Below are 27,603 nucleotides of genomic sequence, written 5' to 3' on the forward strand. Positions count from 1 at the left end.
CCTGGAACCATGGGCACCGGCAGGAGACCTGCCAGCACGAAGAGTTGACTTTGGAAAGCATTTTGGAAACAGAGGTGGTGTCTTAGAAAGCTGCTTGCTGATGTACACGAGAAGACCTTTTTTTTTTTTTTTCAATAAAAAGTCCTTTCCCTTGGAATTTTGTAGGGAGTTGATCCGGACAAAAACACTCTGGATTTAACTCTTCAAGAGAGCTTACAATATCCTAATATAAAGATTTCTTGTTACTTGTTTAGGTGTGCTGATAGCCGAGTGATTGTTTTCAAAATACCTAGTGAAATACTTACAAACTCACTCTCCTAATACTCGCGCTCCAGCTTTGCCCAAGAAAGGCATTTATTTTCACGTGAAGGCCAAACCCTGCAAGACGCTGTGAAGAGTGCTGAAGCAAAAGCTTAAAAGTGAAGCTCTTTCCAGCCACTGGCTTGCAGCGCACAACAGAAAGGGCTTTGTTTACAACCAAACATGCTTAAATAACAACTCTTCGGTTATCGCCGCCCCCCTCCCGACCCGGCCCAGGCCGGGACACAACACAGCACAGAGTGCAAACTCGCCGATTCTGGGCACAGACGTACAAACGTGGCTCGCTGCCCGCTCGGCAAATTCCACGGGCTCAGGACCGTGGACCAAAATCGTGGCCACGATGCAGGCGGGAGCGCACTCCAACAGATGCGGATTCTCTCCAGTCTGTGAGGAAAGCAGCAAACAAGTAGGAACCCCTAAGTTACAGGCTACTCCAAACCCCATGGAGGGAGAAGAACCGAACATCTCCAACAAAACATCCTTAACATCTTCACCTACTTAGAGTCTTGTTTACCAACTGGTTTGTTTTTGACTGCCACTCAGGAGGCAGAAGGCAAGTCAGTTACGTAACCATGGTTTACTTCTCTGTTCCATTTTATTCTCTGAAAATGGCCCCAAACCAAGGTTATTAATTTGGAGATGACGTGCAAAGTCCACCCCACATCCACTCGCATGCCCAAGATGTGGTCCCTCATCTCACTCTTCACCCTGAGATGATGCACCCTGGGGCTCGGAGATTCATTCTTTGGACCTCAAAGCATTCCAATAGAGGGATCTAGAAATGACTGAATTTGGCTGGAAACTGTTGAACAAATGGAATTAGCGAGAAGCAGCTTGTCAGGTCCCCATGAGGAAGAATATTCCACAATCAGAATGGACGGCAAGGGGCGGGGGGTGGTGAGAGCCCATCAGTGGAAGCGTATGAGCCCAAACTGGTGCTGAAATAAATTTCTAGGCCCAAGATGGAGCTGCTCTTGTCCAAGTGCCACATCAGCAAACCAAAATTGAGATAAGCTTCCTGTCCCTAAAAATCTCCTCTCTTGACCAGAAACACAGTCAGCCAGTTCCCAAATGCCAAGTCAACCCTGGGCCTTCTCAGCCCAAACAAAGCTGACTGTGTAGCCCTTGCCAACCAGATAATTTCTATTTTTCTCTTCCTTGTTCTTTATTCTTTACCCTGAAAAAGTTTCCTGCCTTCTGCCCCCTTTTGTAGTTCTCCACAAGGAGACTGTCCACTTCATGAAGAACTAAATAAAGTTTGCAGCACCTAAATTATCTTCTTTAATCATTTTTGATACTGGGGGGGCCGACTGTCGGAATCTTGCAATGAACAAGAATTTGTATGCCATGAACACTTGGGTCCCTTCAAGTTCCGAAATTCTGGGATGAACTGATGCTCACAGTGAGGACCTCAGAAACTGTGTGATACTAAGTCCCACTCAACCTCAGAAAAGGATTCCACAGTTCTGCATCCTGATGGTGGTGGTGGCTCCATAAATTCACAGATGAGAGACAGTGCAGAGAACTACACACACACACACACACACACACACACACACACACACACACACACACGTGTGCATGTGAAAACCGAGGAAACGTGGAGTATGTTAGCTAATTAGAAATAGTGGACCAACGTCAATTTCCTGGTTTGATATTGTTTACAGCAGTGATTCTCAACCCATTGGAGATCTGTGGCAACATCCATAGAGACGTTTTCGGTTGTTTCATCTAGGGGGAGGATGCTATTAGCATCTGGTGGGTCAAGGCCAGGGATGCTGCCAAACACCCTGCAGCGCACAGGACAGCCTCCCCACCCCCCACACACAACTGGCCCCCAAACGTCAATGCCGCCAAGGCTGAGAAATCCTGTTCTACAGTTCTAAAGGACATCACCATCACTGGGGGAAACTGGGGGAAGGGGACACAGGACCTCATTGTACTATTTTTGCAGTTTCCTGTGAGCCTATAATTATTTCAAAATAAAAGCTCAAACAATTTTTTTTTTTAAGATTCCATTCTATTCAGTGTTTCAGGGCACTACTTCTCCGGGAATCTGTCAACCACTCGTAGAAAAATGCAGTGTTCTCAATTAACCAAGGACTCAGCTGTCCACGCCACTTCCAGGAAAATGTCAGCCCATGACGTCCACTTTGCATTTCTACGGTGGCGTGAAAAAACAGCCAAGGGTCAAAGCCAAACTCACACCAAGATCAAATCCCCATTGCCCTTGACTCCTTAAGTCAGACTTCCTATGGGATTCAGTAGGACTCCCTCCTCAGCGCACAGAACATCTGTCTTACATCTTCCCCTGAGCCCATCCTTTATGCAAGACACAGCCTATCCAGAAAATATTTTATCATTTGCAAAGACAAAGCACATAATAGACTTTTCAATGAGATGTTATATATGTTTTTACATTCTTATTTTTCTCTAAATCTACCCCCTCACTCCCACCTCAGTGCCAAGACAGTGCCTGGAGTGTAGCAGGCACCACCCACCCAGCCCAGAAGTTCACGCACGATAAACACGCCCAACGGTCCTTCCTCTATAAATGCTTTCCTGCGACATTACGACAACCTCCTTATGGAATGGTCCGGAGCAGCGATGAATGCTTCTGTTTCTATTACATCATGCGAAGTACATATATCAAGTCACCACTTAGGAGGGGAAAATGCATTTCTTTTAGTACAATTTAACTGCACAAAACAATCACCGACTCCCCTAATCAAGATCATTCTTAAGCCAAGCTCCCTCACTTCGGGTCCAGGGTGGATTTCAGGTCCTCTGGTCAAATGCAAAAACAGCAAGGTGGGGGGAACCAGAGTTAAAAGAATATAATAAAAATGCCCCCTGGCTTGTTGGAGTTGGGGATTCAGAAAAGCCCCACACAAGTATTAGAAGCACACACTGAAATGGCAGCAGGCCTGAAGGCAGCACTCCCGGAGCAGATCCAGGGACCTGTTTTCAGTCTGGGTGCTCAGCCACGCAGCCCTCAACACACCTGCAATTACCTCCTCCAAGCCCGCCAACTTTGGGGTGTTCCGGGAGGGCGGGGCCGGGGCTGTCGTGCTCTCCCCTCCCCCAGGACCTCACCCAGCACCTGATGTTAAACAGGTTCTTGGTAACCACCTGTGGACTAATGAACAGCCCCAGAAGGACGAGCACAAACACGAGCTGACACCACTGTGAGCTTTTGCTGAAAAGCTCGCAGGACAGTTGACAAAGTGAGGTAGCAGGCGCGGGTCACCCTGCGCGGATGAAGAAGCTGAGGTCCAGGAGGCTGAGCGCTGAGCCCCAAACCCAGGTGCTAAGTGCAGCCCTCAGTCTAGGAGTCCTCAGTCTTCTCTTAAGTTCCCCCTGCCAAGCCCCCACCCCCAGTAAACACCAGAACCTAACAAGCGTATCTCCCACCCACTCTGCCCCACCATGCCCAGTGCCAGGCTAACCACATAGCAGATACTGAAAAACAAAAACCCGCAAGCTTGATTCAAACCACCAAACGAAAAAGGCCTTGGGTTAAAAGCGCAGGAGACAGGCTTTCAAATCTCCCAAGCCTGTGAGGGACTCCGAACAGGTTGCTTACATGGTCTGAGCATGTTTCCTCACCTGTAAAGTAACGAGAATATCCACCCCTCGGAGCCCCTGAAAGAATTAAATGAGACACTTGTACATAAAGCTCCTAAGAGAGTCACAGTGGATGTTCTGCAAATGGATCTTTTCCCACTTCTACTCCAGTTATTAAATCAGTATGGTTTTTACAAATCTTAACATCCATGATTCCCCAGAAAATATGGGAAATTCTGAATGGTTCTGTTCAGGGTTACACAACTCACAGAACTGCCTGGGGATTTACAGAGTTGCCGGCAAAGTGAAATATGCCACAACACGCCCCCCACCACCACTCAGGGAAGCACAACGGGGTTGCTGAGCTGGACCCACGCACTCGAGCCTTCTGTGCCCCCATCTTCACTCCTCTCCCGCCGCCTCGCTGCTGTTTTTCATGAACAGTTTAACCAATCAAAGGTGATGCCTTTCAAGCCGGGAGCCGTGTCATGGTGCCACTGGCATGTATCTCCTTTCAGAGAAGGGCCATTACAAGGAGGGAGAATTTGGCCATAATCCCGCTCACTCCTCAATCTTGAAATCCTAGGACCCAGCCCTTTGCAATTCAAGCAAAGAACACTTGAAACAGTTAAGAGAAAGTTCCCTCTTCACAAGGAGTGTAAGAAACCGAATGGAAGTCATGTCCCCAAGACAGGGTAGGCAGAAAGTGGGGACAGATTTGAGGAGGGTGAGTGAGATGGCCGGAAGGCGGGCACACCAGGTGCCACTGGGCTTCCCTGGCATCCTGCCGCTCGGCCCCTCCGCAGGCACGGGAGTCCGGCTGCAGCCCAAGACTCCCCAGCAGAGGCTCTGCCATCCTGCCCCAAGTGGACAGAGGATTCCAGGGACCTACAGAAAGCGGGAGGGAGGGAGCTGAGAGGGGACACCGGCTGGGTAAAGGCCCACTGCTGAGTTCTCCCCAGGCCACTGCGCCAAAACAGACCAGCCGGTCACATCGCCAAATCGGAAATTCACTCTCAAGAAAACGCCCTGTGAGAAGATTGAAAAAGTAGACCGAGTAGGAAGAAGTGTCCAGCAGAAAGATTTTGTGCCCAGTAAATTTCAAACTTGGGGCAGAGGGACTAGTTCTCCAGGCAGCTTCCCAACGGCAAGGTCCCTCTCTACCTGAGCGGGGAATGCTGAGCAGGTTTAAGTTCTGGGGCGCTCTTAGGGGCCAGGGCCATGCGCAGTGCAGTGCCTAGGGAGGCGGGGGAGGAGGGCAGTGATGGGAGGTTCACGGGGCTTTCTCATCCCAGGCACACGGACGCACGGGGAAGCCAGATGTCGTCTGGGACCCAGCGGGCCACCACTGGGAGAGGCGCACGGCCACGGGCGCCCCCTCGGGCCGCCCAGCGCAGAAAGTTACTCACCTGGGAGAGGCGTCTCCGGAGCCAACTTCTTGGGAGCTTTTTTGGGCTTGGCCGCCTTCTTGGGCGGCCTGGGCTCGGGCGGGCGCGGTTCCCGCTCCTCCTTCCCTGGCCCCGGGGGCAGCGGCGGCGAGAAGGGCTCAGGCTTGGGCTCGGGCTCCGGGCGTGCGTAATAAGGCTCCCGGTTCCAGACCTCCTGCACGTAGTAGTCGGGGTCCTCGACGGCTGCGCGTTGGGCCCCGGCCCCGGCCCCGGCCAGGACCACCGTCAGGAGCGCGAGGATCAGCGCCAGCGCGGCGGCATCCCGGCGGGCCATGCCCGCTCCGCCCCGCGCCCTCGGCAGGGTCACGGCGGCCGAGAGCCCCGGGCAGGCGGCGGGCGCGGACGGCGGCGCGAGGCAGGGGCGCCGGGCACGGCAGCGGGGCGCGCGGGGCATGGAGGCGGCCGGCCGGCGGCGCGTGTGACCCGCCCGCCGGGCTGGGCTGGGAGGGGCCGGGCGGGACCGACAGGGGCGGGCAGGGGCGCGCCGAGGCGCGGGGCGGGCGCAGGGGGGCCGGCCCCGCCCTTCCTTCCTTCCTCTTTGCCTCCCTTTCCCCGTCGACCCCGCAGAGGCCGCCCTTGGAGCGGGGTATTGGGGCCCCTTCCATCCCATCAGCTATCTCCAAACTTACCCCCTTCCCCGCACCCCTGAAGCTGGCCGGTGGTGGGCGCCTGCTTCCCAAGAGACTCAAAGGAGTTTCCATCTAGAAAGAAGCTCGAGCAGTTTTACAGGTTGGGGTAACGACCCACAATGAATAAGAATTCGCCCAAGGTCCTAAAGCAAATTATAATCCAAAGCCCCGCCTCCAGCCCTCCTGACCCCTGCCCCGGCGCTGGCTCCACACCAGACACGGGTTCCCCCTGCAGGTACAAACCTCTCTCGCTACCTGAGTGAGATCCTGTTTCAGGAACCGTGGATGAGGAATTCCTGAGCGCCTAAGTCCCCAGGGTTCCCAGGAGTAAAGTTTCCGTAGGGGCAGGGCCTAGTGACCCTAGAGGGCCCCTGCTCCAGACTGAGACGTGGCACTGTTGGTCTGGGAGAGAAAGTGGAGTTACCCTAGGACAGCCGTCCTAGGAGGCACGGGGCACATTCGGTTCATGCAAAGAGTAGGCTCCTACCTCCAGGGCCCTCTGGGATCAGGCAGGGAGCTCACTACCTTTTGAAAAAGTACCTTCTTCCCTTGGACAATTTTGTGTTCCTCCTTCAGGCTGGGATGTTGGGGAAATAGGGCCTGCATTGGTTTCCTATTGCTGTTGTAACAAGTTAATACAAATTTAATGGTTTAAAACAACACGTATTTATCTTACAGGTCTGCAGGTTAGAAGTCTGAGCAGGTGTCACCAGGCTAAAACGCAGGCATCCATCAGCAGGTTGCATTCCCTAGTGGAGCCTCTGGGGAAGACTCTTCCAGGCTCACAGCGGTGTTGGCCAAGTTCAGTTCCCAGAAGTGGTAGCACTGAGGTCCCATTTACTGGCTGGCTGTCAGCCAGGCCAGTCTTTACCCCCAGGTGCTGCCTGGGTTCCTTCTCTTGCTGTCCATGAGGCGTTCCCAGCAGCCTCTCTCTCTGGTCCTTGCATGTGGGCCCTACCTCTCAGAGCCAGCAAGGGCATGCTGTGTCCCTCCAACAGCTTAAAGTCTCTCTCTTCCCTTCTGCCACATCGCCTCTCTTCCCAGCTGGAGAAAAGTCTCTGCTCGTAAGCACTCCTTTGATTGGATGGGCCCACCCAGACACTACCCCTCTCTTAAGGTGGTGAGCTCAACCACATCTGCAAAGTCCATTTTGCCACGTAACTTGATTGACAGGTTCCCAGGATTCAGGAAGGAGGGCTTTGAAAAGAGGCCTTTCTGCTGACCACTGGGACAGACTGACCCTCCACCCTGGGTTGGGTTATCACTTTCCCAGTCCCTTTGGACCCTACCCTTCCAGGATGTCTCTGAGCTGGATCTGGGCACCCAGGCAGGTCCTCCCCACTTCCCTAGAGTCCCACTGCTGAGCCCACAGGATGGGCAGGCTTGGGCCACCCTCGGCTTCTGATTTCCCTCATCGTCTACCTCGTTTTCTCTCATTGTCCCCACACGGGCCGATTAACCAGGCCATCTTCTAAGGCAGGTCTTCTGGGCTCCAGGGCCTCAAGCCAAAGCAGTGAGAGAAGGAGGGCAGGTTGAGGGGGGGGGTGCTTCTCTATTTCCAGGAGGCCTTGAACCTGGCTGTCAACACCCCAGAACATTCTGGAACCCAAAGCCAGCAGAGGTCTCCAGAGTGAGAGAGGAGGAGGCCCCCTTCCCCTCCCTCCAAGCAGGCTGGGCCGGGCTGGTCCACGACCTCTTCTGGATGCTTGCCCACCCCTCTCCAGGATATATCCCCCAGGCTCACACACAGGGGCTCTTTGATCTAAAGCCAGGCCCTCCAGACAACAAAAGAAGTCAGCACAGGGCTTCAGTGGCAAAAAAAAAAAAAAAAAAAAAAAAGCAGCAAATCATACAGTCAGAAGTCCCAGCTAGCTGTACAAAGTGCAAGCAAGAGATCACCTGGACTCGGGGCCAGGAGGGCCCTCCATCCAGGCAGGGGTGCACCCTGTACTATCCATCCTGCTAAACATGCAGCTGCCCAGGCCGCACCCCAGACCTATAGGATCTCCCGAGGGGTGAGGTTGGACACCGAAATGTCTAGAAACTCCTCACGTAATTCTGATACAGTTAAAGTTGGAGACTAACCTGCTTTACAGGGGAGGAGACGGGCGCCCAGACTCACCCAAGGACATGAAGCAAACTAGTGGCAGTCAGACCAAACCCTGCATCAATCTTGATGGCCCCAAATCCATAAGTTCTAAAAACATTTTACTTTCCTGGCACCTCTTAGGTGAATAAAACAGCACACAGCTACTCTGTAGTGTCTGGTAAATGTTCAGAGAATGTCCCCCTCAAACGTGATTCTCAACACATCCCTCAAATCAGGAAACGAATCCCACTCATCACTCTTCTCCCTGCTATTGCTGGCTTGTTTGTTTTCTGTGGAGACACACAATTAAAGCAAGCGGAACAAATAGAACAAGAACGGGCACTGATGCCAATTCTCCCAACACGAAGCAGCCTGCTGCACGGTTCCTGGAGCTGCCTTTGTCTGCCTCCGATTCTCTCCCTCTGGGGCTGCTCACCTGGAAATTTGCAGGGCACAGCCAGAGTTCACGAAGTTTAGGAAGATGGGGTGGCAGAGCTGACCTCATTCTCTTGTTCACCAGCCTGGTCCTGCTTCTCCACCCCATCTGCCAGGGAGGACCCCCTCAAACTCCAGCTTCCCAGATGAAGACTCTGCCCCATTTACACTTTACCGTCTAAGATACCCAACACGTCTCTTAAGTCTTGTTGCTTCTTGTGGCATATTCTGTAATTCCCCTCTTCCTCCTTTCCCACTGGCAGTATTCTGGTCTGTTGTTCAGATCCCCATGCCAGATTACTGGAACATTTGCTTAGCAGGACCCCCAATTCTGGCCTCTGTGATTTGCTGTTCATATCACACAGGAAGTTCCAGCTTTCTGCCTGCAATACCCATTTATAATGTTGCTCTCCTATGGAAGAACCCAAAGCGCTTACCAACCTCACGTGAGCCCAGCCCCTCTGGGCTCACATACTCACCCAAACTGAGTTCCTCGGTACACCAGCAAGCACCAGTGATAAGACATAGTCTTCACTGCCCCTTGCATGATGTTTATGAACTCTTTATAAATTATTATTTATAATTATTACCCAGTCTGCTAACTTTACATCCTCCACAGACACAGTATAGTAAAAGATGGACAGAAAATTCTCAATAAATCATTGTTACATGACTAGTCTTGGCTAAGGGTCATTCACAGCAGCAGCGAAGAATTTTTTGTTCTCAACCTGATAATGCATTTATTAAACTCAAGTCTAGGACCCAAACAAAGGGCTGTTATCATCTCCCAGTCCTGTAAGTGGAGCCTGGTAAAGTGCTAACTTATCTTGGATGTTTGCCACGCTATATAAAACCAAACCCTCAGCCTTGGGCGTAGCAGCTGGGGCAAATTTGGAAACCAGAATGGCAGTTCAGAATCCCTTCTGGCTTCAAATGGTGTTTTTTTAAAAGTCAACTCATTGTTTGCTTCAGTTGGGAATCTGTTATGTACATTTCTGTCAAGCAAGTTAAGCCAATGTTCATTCATTCATTCATTGATTCATTCCTGCCACTCAGGATTCTGCTAAGCCAATTTCTGTTACACGGTATAAATCTGTACTTGCCAAATAATCCTCAAACACCTTACACAGTTCATAATTTTTCAAATATTTATGAGCCCCATGGAGAAGATTATGTTAAGCTGCTTGACAAGAAACAATAGCGTGTACAGGTCCAGAGAACATTCTGTTGGAACAAATGTTGTCAAGACATCAATACTTTTATAGCACTTTTCATAACAAACGTTCACACCTGCTCATTTCCCTAATTATCCCCGAGACTTTTCCACTCAGAGAGAACGAAATGGAATTGTTTTTTTTAAGACTGGTAATTTGAAAAATTAGCTGCTGTATAAAGAAAAATGCATGTTCAGGCACAGTCATTGCTAAAAATAGAGTATCGAGATAGATGCTCACGGAGTGAGATACTAAGTTGTTATGGCAACTATGATTATAATTACAAAGCTGGAGGGTTTTTCCTGTTCATTACTCTGTTGAGATGTGGTGGTTTAAATGGCAGTGTCCTTTGTAATGTCCTCAGTCTCATTACTACATAATTGCCCATTTCATATTTAATTTTCAACGTGTTTGTTATTACTCTTATACTCTGTGCATTTGGCATCTTCTGATGAGATTTATTCTTAGTTCATGGGTTCCCCACCCCACAACCTTGCAACTCAGTTCCTCTCCTCACTTTTTCCTCTGCTCTGTGATTTCATTTTCAGTTTGACCTGGGGAAACTTGCTTTGGCTTGAGATGTTCCATTTGTAAACAGTAAGATGCTGTTGTCAAAACTGTTAGGAAATCACACCAACAGACACTTGGGGAGACACTAAACTCAGTTTAGTCAGAGACTGCTCAGCATCCCTGGAGATCCAGTATTTCTTGGTCACCTACTACGCGCAGGACGAGGTCTAGATATGATCACATCCGACTTTGTGCTCGTGTCTCTCTGTGCATCCCCTCCCATCTCTGTTCCTCTCATCTGTGTCCTGAAAGCTAAACCTTGTGGAATGAGTGTCCTTGCCCTCTGGTCACTGATTGGGTGTGGTCAATGAGAGATGCCAGCAGGAGATAGGAGAGCAGGAGAGAGAGGAATCTGGGTACTTCTTCCCCTTCCCCTCAACCCTTCCACATCCCTCCTTACGATGGCCCCAGGGGTCCTGTTGGTGGCTGCATCTTTGTGCTGACCTAAAGCCCCCCTCCTCCACTCCTATTCTGCAGACCAATGAGCAGTAATGACTTCCTGCTGGTCTAAGCCAGCTACCACTGGTCTCTGGTGTCTCTATACCCCATTTGTCCCCTTAATCCCACCCATGCCTCTGGGCATCATTCAGCTTACTTCAATTCATCTGTATGTGCCTCTGTTTCTGCTGGGTCTCTGGTTGACACAATCCTCCTAAGGCTTTGTGAGGGGAGGATTGAGACAGGAAGGAAGGGGGCAGGGCACAGCCGTTCAAGGAATGACACATCAATTAGCACCAAGGTGGCAGGAGATTCAACTCCCAGTAGACTTTAAGGCCCAAGATGTTGGGAGATTTGGCTTCCAGTAGACCTTGAGCTTCATTACAGCCTCGTACGCTATATTAGCATGGTAAATGACACTCCCAGAGGCACCATGACAGTTCCAAGGCTACCATCACAGGTCAAAAAATGGACAGTGGCCCAATTCTTGGGAATCCCCACCCCTTTTCCAAAGTAGTTGGAATAATCCTCCCACTTGTTAACATTTGAAATAACTGAATCCATGAAAACGAACAATCCCACACATCAGTGGCCTCTCTTCCTTCTGAGTGAGCAGCCTGTACTCTGCCTATGGAGTATGTATCTACTTGTACTTTAAACACCCAACCCCACACCTCGTGGCCTTTCTCCTGCCTTCTAAGACAGCCTGCACGCTGTCTATGGAATATGCATCTCTCTGAATAAATCTACTTTTACTCAGCTGTTGCTCACTCTTGAATTCTTTCCAGAGCAAAGCCAAGGACCTACACTTGGTGGGGTGCATCCCAGAGACTCAGCTGAGATCTGGGATAGGGCCATCTGCTCGCCCCACATTTTTCTGTATTAGGGTGATTCTCCCCCATCTTACAGCTAAGGAAGCTAGACATAGTTAGCTGAAGGTCATTGATTTAACAAATGATTGGCTCAGGAGTTTAATCTCGAACTATCTGGCTCCAAAACTTCTGCCTCCATCATAACCGTTACAGTCTCAAGCCAAAGGTAATCCTGGCCCATCACACAGTCCAAGATGCACTGAGGCACGGGCCCCCATTGCTGGTCATGAGGGTTCTGGGGCGTAGATTTAGGCTTCAGCAAATCTCTAGCCCCTCCTTCCAATGGGACTGCTTAGGATGTCCTGAAATTTAGAAATTCTGTATCTACAAATTTAGAAATTCTCGAGCTGCTCCTGTGGTCACTTAATGCATGAAACCTGAAAGAGAGGGAGCATTAATCTTCGAGGAATCACTGAATGAAGAGGAACTCACTGTGAGAAGCCAGAAGCAAAGTCTAGGAAGATGTTTAACGGTCCCCCAACTCACCACCATGAGCATGTGGCTGCCGCACTCTAGCCCAGATCAGAGGAAAGGGTTTAGAAGGTTTGAGGCTCAAGCCTTCCCCCTTTTCTCCCCACTATCAGGGTTCAGGGCTCTCTGAAACAACCATGCCAAATGCACTTGGTCCACAAACTCAGGGAGGCCCCAGGAATCATGGAAAAAGAAAAACAATGGCATAACAAAAAGGAGGTGGTAGAAGCCCTTTAGTTCTGATGTCATTGTTTGGTTTGTTTGTAAAATTTGATGAATGGAAAAGATCACCCATGCCTATAGCCTATTCTCAGGCAACCAAACCTGAAACCAGGGTACTTAACTGCTGTTTCTGTAAGAGAAATCCCTGCCCCTCCACACATCACAGAAGACACTGCACTTGATAGAACAGAGACCAAAAATATAACAAGAAAGTATTACAAACTCAACAAATTTGAAAATCTAATAAATTCCTAGGAAAAATACAAACTGCCAAAGTTGACCCAGCAAGAGAGAACTCAAACAGACCACAATACTAAAGAAATTAAAATGGGAGTCAGCCAGTCTTCACAAAGACATTCCAACAGTTTTACAAAAGGGTTGAACAAACTTTTTAAAAGGTCAAAATTCCCATCTCATAGCAGTTGTATTCTAGAAACAGAAAAAGAGTAAAAGCAGCTCAGATCACTATATGTGGCTAGTGTAATCTTAATTCTAAGACCAAAGAATGAAAATATATGAAAAAAATATAATGGGCTGATTTTATTAGGAACATAGACGTAAAAAATCCAACTTCAAATATTAGCTACCTGAATTCAACAGCTTATTTTTTAAACATCATATAAGACAGCCAGCTTTATTTTAGGAATGCAAGGATGGTTCAGCAGAAGAAAATCTATTTATGTAGTTCATCACAGCAACAGATCAAAAGTCAAAAATTGTATGGTTATCTGGATCAATGAATTGTCAATGCATTATCTGAATCAAAGAAGCGTTTCTTAAAATTCAACATTTATCAAGAAAGAAACTCTTAGCAAACTAGAAATCAAAGGGAACTTCCATATCTTGATAAAGGCTATATACCAAAAATCTACAACAAACATTATAATTAATGGAGTCAATTTAGATGCCTTCCCTTTAAGACTGGAGTCAAGGCCAGATGTTCACTATCACAGTTATTGTTTCACATGGTCCTAGAAGCTGTGGCCAATGTTAAAGGGGGAAACAAAGGACAGAAAAGATGTAAATTTAAGAAGGAAAGAGAAAAAAATCTTTATTATTAAATTAATAATCTGATCATTTATCCAAGAAATATCCACTGAATCATCAGACAAAATAAAACATAGTTTTGCAAGATTGGTAGATGAAAGGTAATTTTTTTAAAAAATCAATAACTTTTTTGTACACCAGTAATAACAAATCAGAAAATATAACACAAGATAAGGTAAATTCACAACAGTAGCTAATTATGGCTGGAATTACTTTGGAATTTATCTAACCAAGAATACAGAAAACCTGTAAGAAGGTAACTTTGAAATTTTAATAAAGAGCATAGATGATATCCTGAATAAATGGCAAAATAGAATTCTAAAATCTTTCATGAACAACTTAATATAAAGATTCAGTTCTTCCCCCCACATATTAATATACAAACAAATTAATTATAAACATAAGTAAAATACATGCCATAAAAATCTATTTGGATTTTTGAGACATTCAATACACTTATTATAAAATATACATGGAAGGAAAAAAGTCCTGAAATAGCTAAAATAGCCTTAACTTGCCCAACTAGGTATTAAGACACCTTACAAAGTCACATTTGAAAAAAAATAAAAGAAAAAGAAATAGGAATCATGGTATTGGCACAAAAACAGACCACAAACTAATGTCACAAAAGAGAGAGCTTAGGTACAGACTTCCATATACTAAACTGGGAACTGTACACAATGTGAGGACATTATCAATCAAGGTAGAATCCTCATGATGCGGCATTGGGAAATTTGGCTTTCTACATGGAGAAAACTAAAACTAGGTCCTTACCTAAGACCACTCACAAAGGTGAACTTCAAATGGATTGAAGAGCTAAATGTGAAAAGCAAAATCATAGAGATAATAGAAGAAAATATAGGAAAATATCTTCATGACCAAGAGATGGGGAAAAACTTCTGAAATACAACCTCAAAAGGACGAACCATAAGGCAAAATGAGAAGTTGCTTGTATTGAGATAAACGATTTATGCTCCACAAAGGACACCCAGGATGACATGAACAGGCAGATAACATATTGGGAGAAGATAGCCAGCAATGTTTAAATCTGAGAAAAAAATTAATACCCATGATATGTAAGGAAGAAAAAGAAGCCCCAACAGAAAAACAGGCAAAGGATATAAACAGGATACTTACGGAAGAGAAAATTCAAAAGACTAATGATGTATAAAAAGATGCTCAAAGTCATTAGTAATTAGATAAATATAAATTTAAATGATGAGGTATCAACTGGCAACTATTAGCTGGGCAGAAATGAGAAAGCTGGATAGTGTCGAGTGTTGGTGACAATGTGGGGTTATAGGACCCCCCACCATTGCTGGTGGGCCCGGGGGTGGGTGACTTCCATCTGGAAAGCAGACTTATGCTTCCTGGTGCAAGCCTAGTGAACTCATGTCCATCCACGCCTGGGCTCATTATTTGTATAAGAGAAAATTTAAAGATTATGAACCCAACAAAACAGAAAAACTTAACTCAGAAGTATTTTTTTTTCCTGCTAAAACACTTGTTCCAACAGAGACTATTACTTGAATGTAGTATGCAAATCACAGAAGCAATTTGTACATTGCCATTTGCAAACAGAAGTCAACCGGCTTCACGGATTTTTTTCTTTTCCACTGAGTTGAGTAAACCAATCAGTTTTATGGCACTACTTTCTAGAGTCAGCCCAAATTAATTATTCAGTACTGCCGATTAAGCTTATTTTTCCATAACTTTCTGATTACTTTTAGGAAGTAATAGATGTAGGAATAGATAAGTAAATGCAGCTTATTAAAACCATTTGTAATACGCCTTTTTGCCTTGGAAAGAGTATATTATATAAATACCTCTATATAGTAAGAAAAATGGACTCCTATTCTCAAACTGCAATGACCTGACTTAGATCACAATACTGAATATATTCTAAAGGCAGGGCACGATAGTTTTTTAAATTCAATTTAATTACCTTAGGGGTACAATCAGGAAACGTAATATTTTTTAAGTCTTGGCTCACTCCTTCACACCCGGATTTCTCTCACGACCCCTCCAAGTTGTACATCACATGCCGAAATGCAGTGTGCTTCAGGGGACTCAGGCATAAAGGATGAAGGCCCCCCTCTCAGGAGCAGCAAATACTTTTTTTCCTCCACCTCAGCACATTTTCTCACTCATGTGGACAGGAAGGTAAGCTGTCATATCCAGGTATAATGTCTGTGGTTAAGAATCCATTTCTATCTCTAAGAAGACTGACTTACAAACTAGGCTGAAAATCTGATGCTTTGTGTATCCAACCAAAGCTGGCAACCATTGTAACAACCTGGATAAAATTCTTAAATCTTTTTCAAACCCATTTCCAAACTCCAAGGGGTAAAACAGAAAATGTATTTGTTTATTGTTTCCATTCTCCATCCTGGAGATAGGGGTGAGGGCTGTTCAATATTGAAGTGTTTAAATTTTATATGTTAATGTATAAACAGCCTCCAAACATAGTTACTGATCTGAGAGTGGCCCATCTGAGGATGTGCGGCTGGTGTACAGATATTACCCATGAGAGTCAGACCAACGTGAGCCCGAGGGACTCCCTCATGCTGACTCTACCCCTCACTAGCTGTCAGCCTGGAGCAGGGATTGACTGCACTATCCTAGCCTCAGTTTATGCACCTGTAAAGTGGGAGAGTCCCTCCCTGACCTAACAGAGATGAGACTTCACTAATACGATGCACCCATAAGAAAAAAAATGATGCAGGTCCCTGCTTAGCCTAACGCTTCCACACAGCAGGTGCTCAGTGAAGCTTAGCGGCTGCTCTTGTTACGTGTTGGAAATATCTTGCCCTATCAGAGCTCATCACCCCTCGTACAAGAATAAGATCCCACACTGTGCCCTTCTTTCTTTGCTCGTCGCCCTCCCAACACCCGCCCCCTACTTTTACACACATTGTTGTCACTACCTGGATGCTTTCTGGCCCTTTCTTTCTTGGCAAACTCCCGCTGGGCATCAAAGTCCCCTCCTGGGAAGCCCTCCCTGACTCAGGTCCTCTCTCCACCTCCACAGACTCCCACAGCACCCTGCACAGGGCTCCCACAACCCTCAGAGCGTTGGAGGGGGGGCCTGGCAGTGAGTTCCCCACCACCCGGGGAGCTCCTCCAGAGGAGAGAGCGTTGGAAAGCAGCTGTTTTCTCTCCTGCACACAGAAGGTGCCCAGTAAATGCCGGCTGCATGGCTGCATGAAAAGAACTTAGCAGCATCCAAAGCCTGATTTCTCTCTGTGCCCCCTTCAGCGCCTATCCCAATGCCTGGCACACAGTAGGTTCTCAAGAAACAGTCATGCATTGAAATTGACTTTCAAGGTCCATTTCACCGGGACTGCATTTTCCTCCAAGTGGCCCATCCAGTCCGGGACCCGGGGCACCGGCCTGTCCTGTTCTGTGCCTTTATCATCACCCAGTCCTCAGGGTGCCTGCCCTGATGTGGGTGAAGCCTTCCCAGTGACGGGTGCATGAAGTAAAAAAGAAGACCTGGCTACTCCCAGGAGACCAGGGGACCCTCCTCCTCGTCTCCCAGTGATGGAGCCTGCAGGCTCGGGGAGCGGACTTTGCAAAACGCAAAGAGCTGGCACAGCCACTTGAAATTTTACAATGGATCTGTTCTCAAAGAGGGAAAGAAGGAAAAGCCAGAGCCAAATCAATTAGTTTTTTAAACACCCCAGAGATCCAAGTTAAACAAAGTTTTCCAGGCGTAGCTATAACCTGACTAAAATAGGAGATTTTCGGGGGTGAGGAGCTCGCGGCCTCTGAGGTGGGTTAGCCTGGCCAGGACCCACACCTCTCCTGCCCATCCCCGCCCACCTACCTCAGCTAATGCAGCTCTCGGCTCCCTCTTTGAAGAAAAATATTAATGAGACTATGAAGTGAAATAAAAATAGCCTAACAATTAAAATCAATACACAACGTTCTCTTTTTCAAAGGAAACCTTTGCACTTAATAGTTACATAAATAAAATCCCTTTCAGCCTTCAGGTCTCAGTTTAAATGGCATTTCCTCAGAGAGCCCTTTCTGGAAAATTCTCTTTCATGTAGGACTTCCCCTTCTCCCCTCATTTCCTGGCTCTGCGTCCTTCTTCTTCACAGCACCCACCACCCTCGGCCACTCTTTCCTGATGGCTCTGTTGCCTGAGTCCGAGAGAGACTGGCTGGTTCAGTGGCTGAGCGGATGGACCCTGGATGGGTTGCTGGAGTTCAGAGTCTGGCTCAGTCCCTCAGCAGCTGTGTCCTGGGGCAGAGCACCCTGTCCCTCTGTGCCTCAGTGTCTTCATCTGGAAAATGGGGGTAACAGTGCCCCCCTCACAGACCTGTGCGGAGAAAGTGCTTGGATCAGGGCCTCACCGTGGGAAGGGCTAAACTGTGTTCTTATCATCCCCGCAGTTCACTTCATATGCTTTACTCATTAAGGTATGACCAGGCCGAGCAGCATTACTGGCCTGGGGCAAGTGGTCAGGAAAGGCTGGGCTCCCCTCAACCTTGGCCTCAACCTGTGTTCACACTCACCCCTAATAAAAGATTCATGAACCTTCTCAGCCTAGATTGTGTCCCCTCTTGTGCATTCACATGTTGGGCTCTCCCATCTTCCCCCAATGCTATCCCCTCTGGTGCCACCTGTCCAACCCCTCCTTCTGGGAGTGTCCCCCCCCCCCCCAGCCCACCCACTCACTGCAGCACCCAAACACTGTCCCTCCACCCTCCTTCCTCCTCATGAGGACACAGCCCTCCTCACCTTGGGAAGCTGGAGTCCCCTGGGAGTGCAGCCAGTGACCACGCTCTGGGCCAGGCAGGTGGCAGCTATGCCGGGAAGTGACTCTAAGACCAGGACAGAGCAGGGCTCTGCAGCTGCCTTAATAGGTGCTTGCCTTCGCAGTGCCCTGTGCTCCCCTGAGCAAGGCTATTTCTAGTGGGCGCGTGCAGTGATGTGGGCCCTTCAAAATAAGCAGAGGCAAGAAGGGGAATAATGAGGAATGAGACACAGCTGGGCCATTTGCAGCCAAGGGTTTCCCAGTGTAAGGATGGTGTGACCTTGGTGACGAAGCCCTGGTCCCAGAGAGAGCACTATGGGGAGAGAGCACTGCGCCAGGGACACTTTGGCTGCAGGGACACCACTCTCTGTGCCACAGCCGTTCAAAGCCTCAGTTGCCCCATGGGGGCTGGGCAGGTGATCCTGGAGGCTCCTCCTCCCTCTTCAGTCCCTGACCTTCTGATGCACAGAGACCAGACCCCTGAAGCTTTCAGTTCAGGGCAGAGGATGCCTGTGACCCAGAGATGGCCCACCCCCATACACTGAGTTCTAGACACCCCTGTGATCCCTGGGGCCCAACCTGCTTCTCACCTGCCTCGTCCATCACATTCGGTTCCTCATTTCCACCCAACCAACCCCTTCCTCGTCTCTGTGAGCCACCATCACAGCCCCTCCTGCCAGCAATTTCCCTCATTTCACTGCCTCCAAACTTCCCATCCCCAAACTCTCCCATTCCAACTGGCTTTGAGACCCTTCACCCTGAAACTTGGCCTTCCCCCCCAGCTCTGTCACTGGACAAACTCATATCCTTGGGTGCTGCCCCACCATCCAGAGGATGACGTCCAAACCCCAGGGTTTGCATGAGCTGGCTACCTCCCGACTCTCTCCCCTCCTCTCCACCCACCAGTGATGCCCAGGCTCAGAGATGAAGCCACACCATCCTCATGGCTCCCCCACATTCCTGCTCACCCACATCCACTCTCAGGAACAGCCTCACCAACTCCAGGAAGCCTCCCCTGCCCACTCCTCCACCTGCTCCCCTTGGAGTCCCCATGTCTCCATATTTCATTCCAGAAGTTTCCTCAGAAACATGAAGGAAAGGGGACCATAGGCAGACCACATGTTAACCTCCTCATTTAACCTTATTGAGCCTCAGTTTCCACATTGATAAAATGGGACACTAATTCCCACTAGCTTAGAAGAGAGATGGAGTCAAGATGCTTCACAAACTGGAAACACCACACAATTGCCAGGCTGGCGCCAAGGTGCAGCTAGCTTATCCCTCCTGCCCACCCACGGGAGCCTCCACCCTCCAGTAGATGGAGTGCCTTTTGTTCCAGACAGCTAAGGATCCCGAGGGGTCCGCCAGATCGCCACCCCCCCAAATGTCCCTGCTATAAATCATGTCAGCCTCATTCAGCTGTCTCTGAGTCTCTGGGCATGTGTGCATGACATCGGAATAAAGTTTAAATTAAATCCAGAAGCTGCAATACCTCATAAAAATCACACTGAAAATTTCCCGCAGTGGATGCCAAACCAAAAAAAAAAAAAAAAAAAAAAAAGAATAGTAAATAAATAGTATGTTTTGCCCTATGGGCACTGAAATTCTCCCAGCTTGGCTCTCTGAGCCCTGGGGTCCTTCCAAACATAAGAAATTTAGAGATTTGCAGATACTAACTGATATATATATATAGAATAGATAAATAAGTTCATGCTGTATAGTGCAGGGAACTATATTCAATATCTTGCAGTAACTTATGGTGAAAAAGAATATGAAAACGAATATATGTATGTTCACGTATGACTGAAACATTGCACTGTACACCAGAAACTGACAAAATATTGTAAACTGACTATACTCCAACAAAAATATATATAAAGCAAAAAAAAAATCTATGCAGGAAACCTCTCACATTTTCCTCAGGGTTCAAGCCGTTCTGGTGAATTTTCTAGAAGGAGAGGGAGAAGGGTCCCAAACCACTGAGGGCCAGTACGATGGAGAGATCCCCACATAGTGCCAGGGCTGGGGTGGGACTAGGAAGGGTGTCTGTGCTGCTCCCCATATGGCCGCCTCCCCTGCAATAACCAGCCCTTGTCCTCTACGGGCGAAGTTTCCAACTTCCCAGCAGCTGGAAGTCTGCTACCCACCTGGAGTTCACCGAAAGGATTTACAAATTCCTGCCCATACAGGTCCAGCACAATGAACTTCATGCTGAGAGGCACCTGTGAGATGCACCAGAAAGGGGTGTTTGTGTGTGTGTGTGTGTGTGTGTGTGTTTGTGTGTGTGTGTGTTTGTGTGTTCCAAACAGCTGCATTTCCAGGGGGACTCCCCTCCGCATGGAGTGTTTAGAAGAGGCTGCCCGTGGCTTGGTAAGATACCTGTTCCCGCTGCCAAAATGATTTGCTAATGTAATTAACATTCCGGCTGACACTGAAGAAGGCAGTTCAAATCACAATGACTATTTTTAGAAGCCTCCTAATGGAAAACTCTTTTCCTTTCAAACCACACAGCTTTCTATAATTAGGATAGAGACGATTATTCAAGTCAGATCTTTTTTCCCCCTCCAATCTCTGTGCTTTATACGATGTTATCATGAAAATGCGTTTACTTAGGATAGACAACACACAGAGCAAGCTGCATTATCAGGGTGGGTGTGAACAGGGTCCCAACGGTGTCCTCGCCCACCTCACGCAGCAGAGGGAAGACAGTGCCCCATCCCACGTCCACCCTGACCCTGCAGAAGATCACTGGGTGACACGGGGCCATCTTTGTGCACTTGTCCCTTAGGAAACAGCTAAGGGTCCCTGAGAGCATGGACATATCTAGAGAATGATTTTATAAATGTTTCTTCCTCTTTTTCCATTATAGCATCACTGATCGGCATCCTTGGACTCTTTAATCAACAGAAATTGATAAGATGCCAGACAAGGAATTTCAGCAAGGTTTTACTGGGACTCCTGCTGCAACAGGAGGGAGTGAAACAGCTTCCCTTGCTTTCTCCCTGGAGGTGGGGGTGGGGCAATCTCATCCCTTAAATGGGGTGGAGGTGGGGACAGAGCAGTGAACTGGGTCAGAGAGGTGGCTTAGATGGTCTGCCCACCCCCTGGTGGTACCGTGTGCAGGGATCATGCTCAGTACCCTTCTGCTTTAGCTCCCGGCACCGCAGAAATGGAGACTGGGTTTCGGTCTATTTGTATCTTGTTGTTCATAATTTGCCCCAACTGTCCATGCATGCAGTTGTTTTTAGTCCCTTATAGTTTTTTTGTATTCTGTTGCTTGAGGAGACCTTTGTCCAGGGGCAAGCACTGCAGTAAAGGGTCCCAGGTCCCAGCCTATCTCAACAGCATCACAGATGCCCACCCATAGGTTCATTTGTGCACTCTGAAATAGTTCGTGAGTGTCTGCTTGGTGCCAAGAGGGCTTGGACCCTGTGAGGGACACACAGACGTGCATGGGAGCCATCGCTACTGCCTTCATGAGCTTATGTTCTAGAGGGGGGAGGGGTTAAGTCAATAAACCAATACATCAACAAAACATAGAGCTTTGCATATATCCTTAAGAAAAAAGAGAGGAAATGAGAGATGAAGGTAGGGTTGGGTAAAAAAATAGAAGAAGGAAAGGAGGAAGAAAGGAGGGAGGGAGAAAGAGAGGAGGGAAGAGAGGATCAGGGTGCTCCGACAGGGGGAAAGGGAAAGGACCCACTCTGGGATCACTTTGGGCAGGGAAGCCGTCTCTGAGAAGTGTGGGGACCACCACGTGCGTCTGCCTGAGATGTTAGGAACAGCTGCACAGGGACCAGGCAACCGAGCAGAATCTTCCACAACAGCTGAAGTCGGACAAAATCCATCCCACCCAAATTCTGTCTCTATATATTCAGACTGCCATCCACACTAGGCTTAACTTTTTTAAGGCCATCTTTTGCTAAAGTCCTGAATCTGTGTTGAATAACGTAATTAACTGGTACCATGCCCAGAAAGTAGCGGTGTAATTTATGTTCTGCACTGGTACGAGTGAGAAATTGAAACCTGCCTACCTGCCATTTTGTTACCTTTCCCCAGCCGTTCGCTTGGTTCTAAACGCCTTGGTCCCAGGCTGCTTGTATCTGATGAGGCTTAATCGCTGGGCTATTCAAAGCCTCCAGAATATTTCTCTTTCCAGTTGCACATGACTAAATCTCCATTGACATATCCCCATAAGCAGAGGTTGATAGCCAGTCTCCAGTGTCTACAGCATGACTCACATGGGTCAGTAAAAGCTCCCTATGGAACAGCTTTCAACAAGTCATCTGATTTCATTTAAAACAAGCCGAAGAAGGCAAGGCACGAGTGAATGACTATCCCGTGCTTCCCTCCCCGTCGTGCCCTTTGACCATGGCGGGGAGGAGGTGGGGCTTTCCTGCTGTCAGGGGATGCTACCACCCAGGAGGTCCACGGTGAGGTCAGTAGATAGGACCACCAGAGGCTCCCTCTGCAGACTAGGATGGAATGCCTGGGTGGGCCTCCGAGAGCCACATCCCCGGAACCCAACCCTACCGTGTTGGCCAACCTGCATGGTGGGGCCCCTGCCTCAGGACACCTGGCTGGGTTCTTTAACCGCTTTTTCCTCTGTGCATCCATGGCTTTGGATGTGGGGTTCTTCAAACCAACAACCAAGACCATAAGCTCCACCCTAAAAGTGCCGTTCAATGCCATATTAGCATTAATCAAACCTGGCACCACTCTCCAACCAGTAGGTTCTGGAGACTGGCCCCTGCCTCACCTCAGAGCCAGGCCTGCAGGTGGGGGACTAGAGCCTCAACATAGCTTTTAAAGGGACACAGTCCAACCTATAACAGACCTGGACTGTTTTTCCTTTGAGGTGCATCTAGTTAGGTGACTGTTTCATTTACTAATTCATTCAACAAGCATTTGTTGAGCACCTGCTGTGCTCCAGGCACTGTGCTATGTGACCCCCGGCCTCAAGGCCTCTCGGTCCAGTGGACAGGCGATCAGGCCATGGCCGTGTGGTGTGATTCAGGGATGCCCGGGGGCAGGGCAGCACCTCTCCAGGCAGGGCTCTGCCCTCAGTCCTGGAGCATCCAGGGCGCTTCTCAGGGAACAATGATGGAGACCTGAGGCAGTTACCAGGCCCCCAGACAGAGAAGCCTCAGCAGAGTCTCAAGAACCCAGGATGAGGGACACTCAAGGCCTTTAGAAGACTCGGGGGCCCAGGAAGAGTGAAACAGAGATGTAGCCAGAGGGAAGACTGCAGAGATGCATGGGGAGCAAGCCCAGAAGGTCATATGGGGCATTCATGGGCCCCTGTCACGGGGCGCCTGGAGCCTCAGATAACGGGCCCTGGGCACTGTCCTCGTCCACCCACTGCGGGCAAGCCTTGCACACACTGCCTCCTGGGACCCCTGGCAGAGAAGGCTTTCTCACTGCACACGTGAGGGAGCAGGCTCATGATTCCAGGTCACATGAGGAGCAGCAGAGGCTGGACTGTGGGACAATGCTCCAAAGCCCAGTTGACAGTCCCACATCTGCAGACAGGCCCTTCCGAGATCTCCCGAGGGCAAGAGGAGGGCCGGGGTTTGTTTGTTCTCACCTTGACACCCTCTGCACCGCTCACATCGGGGCCTGCCCTTTAGGGAGCACTGCGGGGGCTCTGGGCGGGACCTCAGACACTCCCGCCCCTAATCCAACCCAGCCTGTGCGGCAGTTAACTCATTTCATGCTGGGCCCCCATTAACAGTTCACTCTTACCATTTTCACTCCCATGACCTACAAATATACTTTTTAAAATTATTGTATTTTATTTATTGGGGGTGGGGTAATTAGGTTTGTTTGTTTGTTTGTTTTTGTTTGTTTGAAGTACTGGGGATTGAACCCAAGACCCCATGCATGTTAAGCACACACTCTACCACTGAGCCATACCCTTCCCCCTATTAATATATATATTTTTAATCCTCAGTCTACTGGACCACCTACTTATTTCGTCTCTAAAGTCCAATAAGAGTTCGGCGGTTCTGTTGCTATGGCTTCATTTGCCATCTGGCTCTTCGGGTCATGAAGGAACCCTCAGCCCTGATGTCTTCGTCGCCCTCTGTAGCCGGACCTGCAACACTGACAAGGCCGGGCCACACTGTCAGTTCCCTGATGGTCCAGAAATGCCCGGTCTGCAGGAAGGCCACTCAGCGATGGAGCTGGATCCCCAGGCTCTGCTCCAGAGAAAGCAAGAAGTCTAAGTTCGCACAGTCCCACTTGTCCGCTGTCGGGCTCTCTGCCCTGATTTGATTAATGAGTCAAGTTTGGCAGAGGCATTCTTGTAAGAATCTGGATTGGTCGTGTACATACATAAAATAAAAGATGCGCTGCGGGTATTTTTAGCTGAGCATGATGGATAGCTGTGTTTATGATGCTAGGAGCCATTAAACCCCGGCTGTTTTAAGTTATACACAGATACCCGCAAAGACATGCTGCATCGTCTAAACGCAGGTCTCAGGATAATCTCAGCCCAAATCCCTGTATGCCAAGTAGCATTTTGATGAGAGATGAAGCTAGAATGCATTTCCCCCGACTCTTGATTCTCTCCCTAATAACTGTTTGAGTGACTTTGGCTTGGAGAAAGCTCTGGGATTATTGCCTTATGAACATGTTTATGTGTGTAGGTGGGTGTATGCATACGTCTAAATGAATATAAATATATATTCACCACCTTATTCCCACAACAGAAATTTAAAGTGGCTAACAAAGCTACACATAATAGAATGAAAAAAATGAGGAAAATAGGGCAAGTGAGATAGAAAATGAGGTAAAAATAGAGGAAGGAGAGGGAGTAGGTGTAAGGACAGGAAGGAAAGAAAAACGGGAGCAGGGGGCGGAGAAAAAGAGGAAGTGGTGAACAAAAAGCTTCTGTTTCCATGGTGACCAGCAGCTCCAGGTCCACAGAGATACACCTCCAGAAGATGCCAGGGATCATTTAATCAGGTGCAGTGGGCATCCTTCCAAGTGTTGGTCCAGCCCAGGAGGTAGCACACTCCTTGCTCTGGAAGTTGGGAGCTGTCCTCAGCCTGGGTACTATGCCACTCCCTGACCCTGGGCTACACCTGATGGACGGGGGTGACCACTGGACATTCCTTCCCTTGGGGATTTGGAGTTCAGCCTGAGGGAGGGGCAGTCAGAGTCTGCTGACAGCTGGACCTGTAGATGGAGCGTGTAGCCTGGGAGGGTCTCCAAACTGCCTTGTGGGCTGAGAAGCAGGGAAAGTAGTTACCGTCGAATTGAAGGTCGAAGACGTTGACCCCTATGAGGTCAACGTGGATTCCTCATTGCCAAACATGACTGTCCTCTTCTTAGTCACTCTCAGCAACACTGGACATCATGGACTGCAGCTTGCTCCCTGAGACTCTCCCATATTGGATTCCAGGATGCTACCCTTCCTCAGCTTTCCTGCCACCACCCTGCCCAGGCCTGCTCTGCCTCCTCGTCTGTTACAGAGACCCCAGATGGCTATGTTCTTCAGCGCAGGGCAGCCCCCTGTTCTTGTAGCTCTTCCCTCCTCTCTCTAAGGGATCGCTTCCTTTCCTGTGGATTTCAATACCACACATGCTAATGGGTCCTAGATAGGAGCTCCAGGTCGGTACACCCACAGCCTCCCAGGCATCTCTGCTCAGATGCTGCTTCAAAATCCCAAACTTAGTCCAAGGTGAGTTGTTGATTTGCTCTCCAAAACTTGCCTCTTCCTCTCAGTAAGTGACACCATTCTGTGCCCAGCTGGTGACTTAAGCCAGAAACCTGGCACTCAGCCTTATTTACACACCCGGAGAGCATCCATCAGCACGTCCTGTCAATTCAGTTTCCAAGATGAACCATGAGTCCATTTCCTCTTATTCTCTAAAATCGCTACTCCCATCCACGCCACTGATATCCCCAGCCTGAGTTTGAGGGACGGCCTCCTAACCGGCCCTCATTTCCACTCTCTGTCCCTGGGGATCCGTTTACAACAAGAATAGGATCATGTCACTCCCCAGCTTTAAATCCTTCCAGTGACTTCCCTCACACTAAGAATAAAATGCAATCTCCTTTCTCAGGCATTTGCGATTGGACCTGCTCTGGTCCTGCCCCCCATCAGCATCTCTGGCTCTTCTCCGTCCCTCCCACTACCAGCTCCTTTCATTTCCTCAAACAAGTGGCGCCTTTGCACTCACCATTCTGAATGTGCTTTGCCCCGCCCGTCACACACTTGCTGCTTCCTCATCCAACCCACTCTGCACATCTTCCCCCCCAGGGACCCCTCCTCCCCTCTCTCTGTCTGAAATAAGTCCCACCCACTGCTCTCCATCTCGGCCACCTGCATGTATCCTTCCTGGCACTTCCTGGTATGATGTCAGCTCTCCTCATTGGCCTGCACCTCCTTGAGGACAGAAACTATGTCTCATTTACCGTCACTATAACCTCAGCACCCATCCAGAGGAGATATTCAATGAGTATGCTTTTGAAAGCCAAGCAGAGAGAAGACAACTGGAGACTGAGTAGGTATTCTCCAGGTGTTCCAGCCTTGGTTCTGATTACTCTGGAAGCCGGCGTGCATACACACCCCCCCCCCACAGTTCCACTGGAGTCTTCGAGAATCTTCCAGAAAAGCCCCTCCTGGGTTTGAGCAAGTTTCTGCCCCTTAAACCAGGGTCCTCTCGAGGGCCTGGACCAGAACCTCTATCCATGCCCTCTGGGAAACCAGTGCCAGCTCTGGAGGCTTGTGGATCCCAGGGCACTTGGCATCAGGCTTGCTCTGTTCTCAGGCTTGGAGTTTGATGACGCATTTTCTGATTTTGTAGGAAATACTTGTGCAAATCTAAATTACTGTGATGAGGGAGACCACCTCAGACACCACTCATTTCCAGCAGTGGGAGCATTACATTGGCTGCTGTTGAGATTGGAATTGCCTCCCAGAGGGTAGGGGCTAATGACACCATTTGTATGACAGGGGAGGCGGCAAGAAGGGGAAGGAGGAGGTGGAGCCCTGGGGTGAGGCCAGGGGGCCTGAGGAGCTGTGAGCTGACTAAGGCTCTGGATTCTCCTGGGCTTCCACTTCCAGGTCCAGGCTGAGACAGCCAAGCCATCAAGTCACACAGTTCAATACATAGCCCCCCAACACACACACATGCGCGTGCACGCGCGCGCGCTCGCACACACACACACACCCCAGCTGGAAGTGACAGGCACGGCTCCTTCCCACAGTCCCATGGGAGTTTCTATCATTGAATTTGGCTATTTATCACAAATTGCCTTAAGGTTTCTCTGACTGTTAAACTTTCCATGTGTGCATGTGTGTGCGTATGTGTGTATGTGTGTGTGTCTGATCACATTAATTCAGAAGCTCCTGAAGGGAAGGGATCTTGGGTCTCCCTCCTCCCTCAGCTCAGAGCCTGGCATACAATAGGCATCAAATTAATGTTTGTAGGTTTGATCTGGCTAAGTTATTGACAGGGTCCCCTCCAGCTTTCTGGCTCTAGTTGCCTCTTCCTGCCCTTTGA

The 27,603-nt window shown here is 48.8% G+C and overlaps 1 protein-coding gene across 1 annotated transcript in view; it reads right to left on the bottom strand.

Annotated features, from left to right (window-relative positions):
- Window positions 1-5,635, bottom strand: part of CPXM2 (carboxypeptidase X, M14 family member 2) — a 117,845-nt gene extending 112,210 nt beyond the window's left edge. Inside the window, exon 1 of the mRNA XM_031461941.2 lies at window positions 5,298-5,635. Coding sequence (XP_031317801.2) covers window positions 5,298-5,610 — 313 coding nt within the window. The 5' untranslated portion in view covers window positions 5,611-5,635. The remainder of the gene's footprint in view (window positions 1-5,297) is intronic.
- Window positions 5,636-27,603: the final 21,968 nt, after the last annotated feature.

Source organism: Camelus dromedarius, chromosome 8, assembly GCF_036321535.1.
Source record: "Camelus dromedarius isolate mCamDro1 chromosome 8, mCamDro1.pat, whole genome shotgun sequence".
Lineage (NCBI taxonomy): Eukaryota > Metazoa > Chordata > Mammalia > Artiodactyla > Camelidae > Camelus > Camelus dromedarius.